Below are 13,753 nucleotides of genomic sequence, written 5' to 3' on the forward strand. Positions count from 1 at the left end.
ATCACGACTATCCCGTAGGGAGGCGGGACGACTCTCCTGGCCCAGGGGGAGTGCAGCCTAAGGCTGGTTCGAATCGAGTTTTGGGCGGCTAGTGGGGGAAGGACTGTCAGAGTTGGGGGACAAACTCTCCCTCCCAAGAGGTGCAAGAGGACGGGGTTTAGGCTGGAAGAGCCTTAGAGGAGCCATTTTCCAGGTGGGGCTCCAGACAGACTCTGAGTGGGAGACCGGCCAACAGTCGCGCAAGCAGGCCTGGCGGCCTGGGTGCGGTCCGAGACCCCCCCGACTGCAGCTGAACCCACTACCCCTGCCCCTGGAAAGGAAAGGGGGCGGGGAGGAGAGGTAGAGCGTCCCAGAGGTGGGGTGGCAAGATGGGGGCCCCTTTAATCTGTCACTCTTATGCATCCCTTTCTCACACTCACGTGCCGCCCACCCCCTGTCCCTCTGAGACACCGCAATTGAGAATAGCCGACTATGAGCACTGACTTAGCTCTAGGCACTGTTCAACGGGCTTTACAGGACAACAGCCCTGTGTTAGAGGAAGAAACAGGTATCTAGATAACATATATTTTCACCCAAGCCCCACCCCTCAGGTCTGGCCAGCAATGCTGGGAACACAACCACATTGTTTCTGCTCTGGGAACCAAGAAACTGACTGCAGTTAAGAGATTTTATTCAGAATTTACTCAGAAAATAATAATGTGGTTCCTGCTCAAAAGGAGTTGATTTAAATTTATGAATTAAATTTAAGCTTCATTCCTCCCCCTCCCCCTGCTGTTTTCTGGGCATACAAAGAATCCTTATCGGCAAAAAGTTCAGAGTCAAGTGGGGCAGGTAGATTTACTGCAGATTGTTGCCTTCAGAGGAATGCACAATCCCATGGTGGGTTGGTGGGGACGGGCATGGGTGTGTGTGTGAGGAAATCTATGACTAAGCCTGCTTGGAAGCGGTTAGTTTTTAAAGCAAAGATTAAAAGAACAATTCCCATGGGTACTAAAGTCAAGGTAGTGCATGGTGACTGGTTTACTGTTTCCTCCCTCCCTTCCACTTGTTTATTGAGCTACTAAGATATGCCAGCCCAGTCTTGGAGCTGGGTGTTCAACTGTGAACAAGATCCACGCATTTTATGCCTTTAAGACACTCGGCATCTAGTGAGAACAAGAGGTAAATTGCAAGCAGCATGATGTGGGCAACACTAGGAGACTTATGAGGTACTGTGGGAACACAGAGGAGCTGTATCTAACCCAGTTTGGGGTTTGGGTGGGGCCTGTGTGAGAGAGGACCTCCAGAGGATGAAACATCTAAGCTGAGGGACATACAGGAGGAGTAGGACTAGTCTGGGCCGATTCAGCTCCAGAGGAGCTGGGCATTGGAATTCTCAGAGGAGAGGGCATTAGGAGCTGGACCTTGTGCAATGCAAAGTGTGTAAAGGAGAAAAGAGCCCAAAGAAAACCCTGGAGGTAGGAAAGCCTAGGCCCATATTCAGGGGACAGTGTATAGATAATTTCTGATGGAATGGGGATGAGAACAAGCAGTGTCCTCTATCTTGCCACTGACCACATTCTCTGGTTATTTACCTTTCTATCTTAGCATTAGAACTTTGAGCACCTTGGGTGAGGTATCTTCTCTTTCATCTCTGTGTCTTTATTGTCCAGCATTAACCAGGCTGAGAGTGAAGCTTTGAATTTGGGGAGAGTTGAATGGTTTTAGATAAAGCTGGAAAAAGCAGGTTGAAAAAACCAGATTGGGTAGGACCTATGAACATTAGCTGAGAAGTCTGTATTTTATTTCTTGGGAAGCAAGTGTTTATCAAAGGCTTATATGTTGCCACCACAACTGTGAAGATTAGACTGACCCGGGCATGCTAAGGACTTCAAGGGAAAAATGTGGGGGGCAGGAAGATTGTGTAGGAGGCTATCTTATGAGATCAAGATCTGAGTGATGACAGCGTTCATAGAAATGGAGAATGTGGGGCCAAAGAGAGAACAATCTTAAGGGCTTAAGAAATGAATGAAAGGAATGTGGGAAATCTGCCTGAGAGAATTATATTTGTACAGAAGTGGAAGGAGAGCTGGCTGGAGAAAATAAAGAGCTCCTTTTAAGATGGGCTGAATTGGAAGTGATGGTGAGTTATCCATATAGAAATAATAGTAGATAAATGGGGAGTTACTTCTAAGAAGAAATGTGGGATTGAAAGCCAGGAGAGAGGCCAGGCCTGAAGTCATCCCTCTCGAAGGGAAAGTTAAGGCCACGAGAGAGAAGCTAGAATCACAGATTCTCAGGCTCACCCCCACAGATGGGGCTTGATACCCTCCCCATCCATGCCAAGTTAGCCCTGTCATCACCTCCACAACTCACTACCTCCCAAGTCCTTTACTGGGGCCATTCCAAACAACTTGACAACAAAGCTGTCCTTACAGTCAGTTCCTATCTGCTTCCCTTTAAATCCCAAGATTGTTCATATCAAGCATTGACTATGCCAGGTGCTGTGTTCTGCTTCGCCCATGTAACTGTTTCACTGAACATTCAGGGCTGTATTCAAGAAACCTAGTGCATTGTAAAAACAGATTTATATCTTCATCCCCACTCTTTCTTGGAATATTTGGTTGCCCTTGGGTTACATCTGGTCACCAGGACAGACTCACTGCAATAGCCTAAATGTCTAGTTCACTTTAATAGTCAAAATTCTGAATTTAATTCAAAATTAAAGCAACTCTCCTTCTCTAGCTTTACTTAGGCTCCTACCTTTCCAGAGGAGGGTGGTTGACTTCTATATTTCTCCATCTTGCTTCATCATCTCCCCTGTACCACCACACCACGCAGACTGAGGCTTCAGACCCATTGATATTGGAGGGGGATGTATGAGTAGAGATGGGGCAGGAAAGGTCCCTTCGTCATGTGGCATTAGTAGTCTGTGAGCTTGATGAGAGTTTATCTGATTCTTTCCTCCATATAGTGCTTTTGTGGGTCTCTTAACTGCAGTTTCCCTGACCTAGGGGTTACACTTGTCTCAGCCCCTGGTTTCTGGAATCCCCCATTACCTGCAATTGGTCCTTTGGCCTCCAGGTGGCTCCTTCTAGGCAAAGTCCATTAACATGGTTCCTAGTTGCCCTTCTCTCCTGCCTGGGCCACATCTGGTCTATAGGGAACATTAATGCATCTTTTGCCTCAACAGACTATGGGGGTGCAGACCATTTCAATGCAACCGCCTCAGACTTTTCCAGGCGAGGGCCTACCACCAGCTTCTGTGCCTGCACAAGAGGGCACAGTCCAAGCTATTTTAGGACTTTTCTCTCTGGTTGCATGATTTGTGAATGTTTGAAACTTGTGTTTGAAACTTGTGAGATGTGAATTTTGAAAAAAAAAAAGGAAAAAAAAAGAAAAAAAAAAGAAGGGTGCTTAAAGGAGGGGGCTAAGGGAAAACAGGGAGGAGGAAGGATTAGGTAAGGAGAGAATGAGGTCAAAGGATGCTTATCTCTGACTGGGAGAAAGCTGGAAGGGCATTCTGGCAGTTGGCGGGGGAGGGCCTTTCATACCCATGTCTTTAACCTTTCCAGGTAGAACTAGAAAATTATACAGAAGTTGCTCATTGAGGACTCAAGGAAGGTGAGGAGGTTTGGATAAGAGTTGTAGGCCTTGGGAAAATCCTGGACAAATGAGAAATGATGAAAAGAGGATTCACTGATGGTTATGGGAGCCAAGCTGAAGTTCTATGGTGAGTATTTTCTGTATGTCCAAGTCCTCATTGTTTCCTATGCCCAGATCCCACACCAAGAACATGGACAAACACAATATACAAATACATTAATACCCACCTTGCCTAATCCCACATGAACACAAATTGCACATGCACATATACTGACCATTTTGTACTGTAAGCTTAGATTGTGTTTAAGAGCTAATAAATATTTGCTATTAGGTCACATATTGTATAATAACTTTCTCTTAAACCCTAAAATCACACCTCAAGTGAGATATTTTAAATCTTTCCTTTCTGAATCTTGGAGCTAAAACAAAGAGAGAGGTGGTAATCATTCCACCTTGCATGATAGTTTTCTTTATTTTCCTGTAGGGTATTGGAAACTGGGGATATATATTTTAAAACAGCACCATATTTAGATAGATAGATTTAGCTTTAGTTGTGGCTCGTTCCTGCTTAAAATCAAAGGATTTGACTCTCTAAGATACATTCCAGAAGAGCAACTATAAGGTTATGGACTGGCAGAGTAAAGGCAGCAGGAAGCTGCTGGCAAAGAGCTCCCAAGAGCTTAGAGTCAGTGATGGTGATAGAGCTAAGTCAGGAACAAAACCTTCAGTCTTCCAGACCAGTAGGAGGTTAGGAAAGTGAAAGAAAAGCTGAGTCCAGAGCCTGGTCAGGGCCAAGGACCCATGTCAGGAGCAGAAGGTGAGGCCTAAGCCCATCAAGGAGCAGGGGAGAAACAAGTGCTGGAGGCAGAGTTGGAGGAGGTGAGACCAGACATGGTGGCCACAGCTTTTGGGAGTGGGGTGTTGCAGTTCACCAGCCCTTATCTCCGACTACTGATTTGCTGCATACATAGACCTGTCAACTTCACAAGACCACTAGGTACCTCTCGGATGCAGTGAGCCTAGATTTGGGGACATGGAAGTGAAGGCAAGAAAGGAGATAAGGGATAGGGGTGTGAGCAGCTGGTTCTAGACCTCAGGCTCATACCTGCTACTTCTAAAATACAGAGATACTGGCTATCACTAATAGAACCTGGTGCTCCTCTGAAATGAGATTTCTGTACCACTTGTGTATACGCTGAAGCTCTGGGGTATTGTGGCCTAGGACTATGATCTCTAGCTTTCAAGGTTTAGGCACAAGAAGTGTTAGGCTGAAATCAAGGAAAGACTGTATCAGATCCTCAGACAACACCCCTGGTCCCTATCACTTATAAGTTTGACCAGATCCTGCTATGGTATTTGGCCTGAGATGCTTTGAATGGTGCTTTCTGTGTATTGAGCTTGTAGCCATTACCGGCTCCTAGATGAAGTTGAAAAGAGATAGGATAGGAGTAAAGGAACTTCTGTTTCCTAAGCTCCCACTCTATGCCAGGGTCAGTACTGGGTAGTTTATCTCAATATAACATTCATGTAGCCTTTTTAGTGTGTATTACTATCTCAGTTTGCAAGTGAGGGTATTGATATGTGCCACTGTATTTAAGCCTTGGTCATCCTGGCACAGCCTCAGTTTCCCACAGAGAACCAGGGGGTAATGGGGCTGGCTGTGGACCCTGACTCATATCTGTGCAGTTCTCTGGTCCCTGCTCAGTCAAGAGCCCAAAGTGAAGTTCATGGTCTGTCTGGCTTCTCCAGGAGCATTAAGTGATACTTCTTTTCCACTGGAAGCCAATGCCCATCAATTGTGCCCACCCAGATTGAGTTGGAACGAGCATTAGACCAAGCTCTGAGTGTCCAGGAACTCCTGTGAAAAGCCTGGGGTCAGGCCTAGCCTCTTAAAGTCATGCAGTCAAACAGAATGGAGGGTCCCAGGCATTGAGAAAGGCTGGGTCCAGCCAGTTTCCTCTTCAGTCTCAGGCTATGGCAACCCCTTCCAACTGACTGCTTTCCTCAATATAGACGTGCTCTCAGTGGAGCTGAGCTCACCAGACCCACTGCAGGACTGCTCTTGCCTGGCTGGGAGAGCTATACACAAGCCTCCTGGTTTAGAGTTAGGTCATCACAGGAAGGGTAAAGTACCTTCTTACTGGTGGATGTCTAGTGTTTTGGGACAAGGCCTGTAGTGGCACACTGCTCTCCTGACAAAGTAGGTGGCTTTGCTTGCCACCCAGAAAGTTGTGTGGATTTCCCTGAGGGGTCAATTAATAGAAGTTCAGTTTCATTCCATCAAACCAGATCTGCAGAGTGTGCTCCCTCAGACCACCCTTCCCACCTGCATTCTTCATCAACCCAGCAAGAACTATCTCATTAAACTCCCTGAAAGTCTCTTAAGAAGAGCATGCTGTGCTGAAAGAGTCCAAAGGGGGATGTCTTAGACTTGCCATTTTGACTCCACTGTTGAAAATGACTTTGTAGAAATAATAAGTACACATGAAATTCACAGAGGCAGAAACCATACTCAGTAAAATCTGATTGAGGAATCAAATCTTTAATGTAAAATTCACATGGAAAAAAAATACATGATTTTGGAAAAAATAATCTTGACTAAACAAAATGGAAAGTGAAAAAAATTAGAATTAGTTAACTGAAATATAGAAAATCAAGGAATAAGTGGAATCCATTAAGGAAAATACTTTTGGCAAAATCTCAAAAGTAGTTTGATAGTTTTATGTAAAAGTGCAATATCAAAATATTCTGAGGGCTCAAATGGTGGAGCCAGAACATCTTAAACCCTGTAGATTTCAGTGTAGCGTTCAAAGGGATGTTAGCTCTCAGTCCTCCACTCAACCAGGCTAGTGGTACCACTGATCTTCAGCTCATGGGGTTGTGTCATCTCTCAGAACCCTGTTGTGAGGTTCAGAGACTGCTCTCATCTCTCCTGCACTTGACTGGCACATGAGGGGCAGTTCTTGCCTGACCAGGGAGAGTGCTGTTTTTGGGAAGGAGGTAAGTCTGAAGAATATCCCTGTGGCTGAGTTTTTACCTGGATGCCAAGAGACAACCCCTTGGGCTAGTGAATAGAGAGAGAGGTTGTAATGGGGAGATATATATTTAGGTGGGAGCTTAAGGATGGGGTGTGAGCGATAGACCAGATAGGTTGGAGCCAGTTTTTAGATTGCCTTAACAAAGTGGTTGGACTAGTCCCAAAGCCTGTCCTCTCTCCCCTGTACTCACCACCTCCAGAATGGCCTGCAGACAGGGCTTTCAGAGTCTGAGGACCTGACCCGAGGTGGGGATGGGGAGGTCCTTCAGAACCTACACATGGAATCCTACAGGTGGAATCTATATGTATGACATCATGTCAGAAGGCCCCATTGGTGACCACAGTAGTGAACAAGAAGGACAAGGTCTCTGTCCTAACAAGCCATACATTTCAGTGGGAGGAGACTGTTGATAAAGCCAACAATGAGTGATAATGTCAGGTAATGACAAGTGAGGTGAAGACAAACTTAATTTTTGAAAAAGATCACCCTGACTGTCATGTTAAGATTAGACTGTAGGGAGAAAGCAAGTAGTCCAGTGGGCAAGTATTATATCATCAGGAGAGGGATGATAATATTTTGGTCTAGAATTTTAACCAGGGAGATGGAAAGAAGTAGATGGATTTGGAATATATTTAGGTAGTAGAGCTAATAGAGTAGATGTGAGGGGTGGAGGAAACAGGGATTAGTGATGTGGACTTATGTAACTAGGTAGATAATGGTGCTATTTATTGAGACTGAGAAGACTAAAAGATAAACATGCATTAGAGGTGTGGACATGAGTGAATTAAAAGCCCAATATTGATTTTGTTACATTTGAGATGCTAATTAGGCATCTAAGTGGAGTCAAGCTCAGTGGAGAAGTCAAGCAGGGATACAGTTTGGGACTCATTGGTATACAGGAGTGAGATGAACTAGCTAGACTCTAGATTTTAGAGTGGTGGTTTTCAACTAACATTTTTTAAATTAAGCAATAATTTTCAGTTTACTAAATGAAACAGACCTGCAACATAGTCTGCATTGAATACAAAAGCCATCTATTGCAAGTGACAAGGAAACTGGGTAAAAGGGGAAAAGCATTGGAAAAAAAAGATTCTCTTGGAATGAAAAAAATCAAACCATTATTATAAAGGATGTTACCAAGAACTGTTATATTTTCTCCGTCTCATTGATGGAAGTCAACAAGAACATCTAGCACTTTGTATTCATGTCAAATGTCAGATCAGAGCATCTTAACAAAAAAGAAGCCCTTGCCAAAACCGGTTTGGCTCAGTGGATAGAGCATCAACCTGCGGACTGAAAGGTCCCAGGTTTGATTCCGGTCAAGGGCATGTACCTTGGTTGCGGGCACATCCCAGTAGGGGGTGTGCAGGAGGCAGCTGATGGATGTTTCTCTCTCATCGATGTTTCTAATTCTCTATCTTTTTCTCCCTTCCTCTATGTAAAAAATCAATAAAATATATTTAAAAAATAAAAGAAGCCCTTAATCTCCCAAACCATATATCAGTATATCAATAACTAACTCCAGAGTTCAAATTCAAAAGAAGAGAAAATGGCAATTGAAAAGGTGATGTGGCAGTAATCCTATGAATGGATTTTTGATATCTCTTCTTCCAGGGGACATTTGGCAACTCCTGTACTTTTTTGGTTGTTACAGATGGATTGGAGAAGGTTTGCTACTGGCAACCACTGGGTGGAGTCCAGGGATGCTGCTAAACATCCTATGATGTACACTTTTTGTTTCCCAAACTTTTTTTTTTAAATATATTTTATTGATTTTTTACAGAGAGGAAGGGAGAGAGAGAGCTAGAAATGTCGATGAGAGAGAAACATCGACCAGCTGCCTCTTGCACACCCCCTATTGGGGATGTGCCCGCAACCAACGTACATGCCCCTGACCGGAATCGAACCTGGGACCTTTCAGTCCGCAGACCGATGCTCTACCACTGAGCCAAACCGGTTTCGGCTGTTTCCCAAACTTTTGACATATGTGTACCCCTTCTATAATTTTTGTAACGCTGAGTACCCCTCGTACTCATGAGAACGTAGAATTAGGCGCAGCTAAGCATGGTGCAGTGCATATCCCCACCAAACTCCGGTGCAACGCGTACCCCCACCAAACTCTTCCCGTACCCCTGGGGGTACACGTACCACACTTTGGGAAACACTGACAGGTGAGTCCCCACAACAGAAGATTGTCTGGCCTCAAATATCTGCCGAGGTTGAGAAGCTCTTTCCTAGAATGAAAGTATAGATAGAGAAGAAAGGTGACTATGACCAAGGGCATTCTTACGTGAAGATAGAGCCTCCCATAAAGAAGACAGCAGGAACAGAGGTAGGAGGGAAGCCTAGAGTGTGTGTGTGTGTGTGTGTGTGTGTGTGTGTGTGTGTGTGTGTGGACTTCCGGAAGTGGAGAGTACTGGGGAAGGAGGAATGCTCAACTGGGTTAAACGCAGCTAAGAAACTCCCATCATTTCAGCACATAGAGAAGTGACTAATGGATTAGGTGAGATGGACATTGTGATGACCTTGATCAGAAGAGTTTCTGTGGTTTGATAGGGTTAGAAGCTCCAGGGGAGAAGCTTGTGCCAATAGCCAACACTTACTGAGCATTTATTTCCTCCCTGCTCAGAATACCTTATGTGTAATTTCATTAACCCACACACTACAAATAGGTACTATTATACTCATTTTATAGAACTATTATGCTAATATTACCCCCATTTTACAGAGATGCAAACTGAAGCACACAGAGGCTAATGACCATAAGGCAGCCCATATTAAATGGCATAGCTAGGATTAGGATGTAGAGAGTTTGGAGGTAAGGAAGTGGAGACAGTGATTCAACACCACCCTTTTGAGAAGTCTTGCTATAAAGAAAACAAAGATGGGTACAGATCATGTTTTGTGCTAATATGAATGATCCATGTAGAGGTTGAAATTGATGGAGGGGAGGCTGAGAACAGAAGTTCTTGAGGTGTCAAGGGTTTGGGCTCTCCGTCAGCATCATACTGGTAACTGAAGTGGATCCTAACTGTTTTGATCAAGATTACCTACCTCTGGATTCAACTTCTCAATCAGTTCCTACTGTGCTGGGCAGCTCCTTGCAGCCTCCACCCCTTGCTAAAAGGAGGCTTTCCTGCGGGAGCTGCTGCACAGGCCCAGCTCTTCCCCTTCAGTATCCTTGGAGCACCAGTCATGCTCAGGAACCAGTATCTCAGCCCTGCAGTTAGGAGCCAGGGCCCAAGTTGGCCAAGCTGTTTTGTCAGTACACATCAGCAATTCTCCACCCAACACTGACCTTCATGATCCTTACAGTAAGTCTCCTCAGGCTCTTCACTCATTACTCTCTCCCTGCTGTTCCATACCAGTCTCCTTAAACTCTCTCAGGTACTGAATGTTCTTGTCTTCTTTTTCTCCCTCTCTTCTGGCTAAGTCTTGCGTAGCTCCTCCTCTAACATGAGACACTGACAGTATAGTGCTTTTCTTGTGTTTTGTGTCCAATGTCTGCATTCATGCTAGGTAGGTCTAGTTTACCACAGTTATTTTCAGTGCCTGGCACGTAATAGGTGCTCAGTAATTATATGCTAAAAAACAAATGAACTGTTGACTATTTTATAGCTTGCTTGTTGTTTAAATAGTTCATATGTTATTATGTAGTTTAATGTTTTATTCTCTACACACATTTCACTACAAAATTTATTCTTATTTTTATCACTCTTTACCTGAGGATATTTTTTTCATTGATTTTAGAGAGAGGGGAATGGAGAGGGGGGGAGAAGAAAAGGGAGAGAGAGCAGGAGATAGGGAGGGAGGGAGGGAGGGAGGGAGGGAGGGAGGGAGGGAGGGAGGGAGGGAGGGAGGGAGAGAGAGAGAGAGAGAGAGAGAGAGAGAGAGAGAGAGAGGTGTGAGAGAAAAATATTGATCAGCTGCCTCATGCATGAGCCCTGACTGGATCAAACCCACAATGTTTCAGTGTATGAGACCATGCTCAAAACCATGGAGTCACAGCAGCCATAACTCACTACAGAATTTTGAGGTTTTTCTGATTATGTTCATGATTACTTTAATCTTTGCCTGAAGATGCATTAAAAAAGAGTTTAATTCAATATCTTATTTTTTGAATATTCATTTAAAATAGAGGCAATAAGCTTTTTTTTTTTTTTTTTTTTTTTTTTTTTTGTAGAACAATGCATATAGTCAGCCTGCCACATCTATGGGTTTCCAAACTTGGATTGAATACCATTTTTATTTTTATTTTTATTTTTTTTTCTATTTTTTTTTAAATCAATCTTTATTGTTCATATTATTACAAAGGTTCCTCATTTCTTCCCCCCTCCACCAGGTTCCCACCCCACCCTCCGCCCCCTCCCCATCCCCCATTGTCCTCATCCATAGGTGCACAGTTTATGTTCAGTCTCTTCCTCCCTCCCTTTCCCCGATAGTAAATCCCTTTTCAGATAGTAAATCTGTTACTTAGCATTTTCTCATATCAATAATACCTCCACATGCCCAATGATACATTTCACACAAGACATTTCCAAATAGGTCAACCAGCCTCATCCAGGCCCCACCCAAGGCACTCACAGATCAACACCCCAGCGCTATACTAACTCAACACATCCAGATCTAAGGCTTCATCACTTGATTCAGCAGACCCTCAAGTTCCCGCAAAAGTTTCCAGCCATGTCTGAGAGGCAGCCGTGGGCAGGGACAGGCGAGGAGCGAGCTGTTTTGGGCCTGGCTGCTCCGGGCCTGGCCTCTGTTGCTCTGGTTCGTTCCACAACCAGCTGCTCCGGGTCTGGTCACTGCCGCTCCTGACCTAGTTGCTCTGGACTTGGCTGTTGCTGCTACAGGCCTGGCCGCACCCGACCCGGCTGCTCTGGGCCCGGTTGCTCCGGTCCCGGCCGCTCCGGGCCTGGCCGCTCCCAGCCTGTCAGCCGCTGCTCCGGGCCTGGCCGCACCAGACCCAGCTGCTCTGGGCCTGGCCGCTCCCAGCCTGTCAGCCGCTGCTCCGGGCCTGGCCGCACCAGACCCAGCTGCTCCGGGCCTGAGGCAATAAGCTTTACGTTATTGTTTCTTCCCTATAGGCTAACTGATTTGGTTCTATGTGAACCAATGGAGCTTTATAACATCTTGAATCAGGTCACAAAACTATCCAGATTGACAGAACCCAACTATCTCTGTTTATTGGGTAAGTACTTAAAAATATTTTGTGGATAGCACTCTTTAACCATTATTTTTGATGAACCAAATAATGTTTGGAGATAGAGGAATAAATGATAAGAAATCAGACTTATTAGTCATAGCATAAAATGCTGCTATTCATTCATATGACTTGAAAATCATTACAGATTAAATCTAGTTTCACTAAAATAATAGTTCCTGAGTCCTATTGTTTTAGTGAAATACAGCAAACATCTAACAGCTATAGAGTAAAAGTAATAAACACCCATGTACTCAGATTTGACATAAATTAAATGTCACACAGATGTACTTCTCTTCTGTATCCCATCCTGAACCTACTTCTTTCCCTCCCCAAAGATAACTGTTTCTATATTTTTACATTTTTACTGCATATGCAGGCATCCCAAAATAATGTGTTTAAATATTTACACAAATAGTATCATAATGTACAATCATTATGCAACTTGCTTTATTTGGCTTAAAATTATATTTTTAAGATTCACCCCCCATGTCTAGATGGGAAAAATCTAATTTATTTACTTTGACTGTTAGCTATGATATGGATCTATTCCTAATTGATTGCAATGTGTTGCTTGCATTGTGTGCTTCTAATAGATAGTTCTGCAATGAATAACTTTGTGCATCCCTCCTTACTCATATGCAGCAGTTTACCTGCCTATGGTATAAGCTTAAAGTAAGTCAGTGAACAGGGAGATCATGGGAACCCAGAAATATTACGTTACTTGTTCTACATGCTCAAGTTTAGAACCATGATAAGAGGGAATATTCTGACTTTACTCTCAATAAGTTGAAATTTGACTTTTAAAGTTACTTATATTATTTTGTAAGTTCTGAAATAGTCTAATAACATCTGTACCTGCCACAAATTTATTTTATTTTTTAAAAATTATTTTATTGATTTTTTACAGAGAGGAAGGGAGAGGGATAGAGAGCTAGAAATATTGATGAGAGAGAAACATTGACCAACTGCCTCCTGCATAGTGCCCACCAGGGATGTGCCCGCAACCAATTTACATGCCCTTGACCAGAATTGAACTTGGGACCTCTCAGTCCACAAACTGACGCTCCATCCACTGAGCCAAACGGCTTTGGCCACAAATATTTTTTATTGTGTTAATTTATACATATAAAATTTATCACTTTAAAGTGTACAGTTCAGTGACATTAAAGTACTTTCACATTGTTGTGCAACTGTTGACATTGTCTGGCTCCAGAACTTTCTCATCATCCCAAATTGAAATTCTGTGTCCATTATTTCATTTAAAATATATATATATTTTATTGATTTTTACAGAGAGGAAGGGAGAGGGATAGAGAGTTAGAAACATCGATGAGAGAGAAACATCGACCAGCTGCCTCCTGCACACCCCCCACCGGGGATGTGCCTACAACCAATGTATATGCCCTTGACCGGAATCAAAACTGGGACCTTTTAGTCTGCAGACCGACGCTCTATCTACTGAGCCAAACCGGTTTCAGCCATTATTTCATTTTTAAACAAGAATGATTTTCATGGTTAAATTCATGGCTTCTACTTTCAGTATCTTCTCTTGCTTTCCTACCCAGCTAACATTAGTTTCACTTGTTTCTATTTATTTATATATTTTTAAAACCTTTATTGTTGAGACTATTAAAGATGCCGCCCCTTTGTCCCTTTCACCAAGATCCTGCCCCACCCCAGGCCTTCACCACCCTATTGTCTGTATCCATGGGTTATGCATATCTACAGTATATATATAAAAGCCTAATATGCAAAGTGTCCCCTCAAGAGTTCGACTGACCAGGAGTTCAGTCGCTCACTATGATGTGCGCTGACTATCATGGTGTGGCATGGAATGAAGGACGGCCCCGGCCAGCAGCTGGCATTGCTAGGGACACTACCCATGCACAAATTTTGTGCACTGGGCCTCTGGGATGCATATAAC

General features: G+C 43.8%; 1 protein-coding gene across 3 annotated transcripts in view; it reads left to right on the forward strand.

Annotated features, from left to right (window-relative positions):
* Positions 1-10: 10 nt before the first annotated feature.
* The window catches only part of STYXL1 (serine/threonine/tyrosine interacting like 1), a 53,033-nt gene continuing 39,290 nt past the window's right edge, over positions 11-13,753 (forward strand). Inside the window, exons 1-3 of one of the 3 annotated variants that reach the window (XM_084881568.1) lie at positions 11-193; positions 3,555-3,712; positions 11,711-11,814. In XM_084881568.1, coding sequence (XP_084737694.1) covers positions 3,660-3,712; positions 11,711-11,814 — 157 coding nt within the window. In that variant the 5' untranslated portion in view covers positions 11-193; positions 3,555-3,659. Of the gene's footprint in view, positions 194-3,554; positions 3,713-8,389; positions 8,795-11,710; positions 11,815-13,753 lie in introns of those variants that run through there. The other 2 variants (XM_084881569.1, XM_084881567.1) reach the window with 2 other exon arrangements.

The sequence above is a fragment of the Pipistrellus hanaki genome (genome assembly GCF_964339955.1).
Source record: "Pipistrellus hanaki genome assembly, chromosome: 4".
Classification (NCBI taxonomy): Eukaryota; Metazoa; Chordata; class Mammalia; order Chiroptera; family Vespertilionidae; genus Pipistrellus; species Pipistrellus hanaki.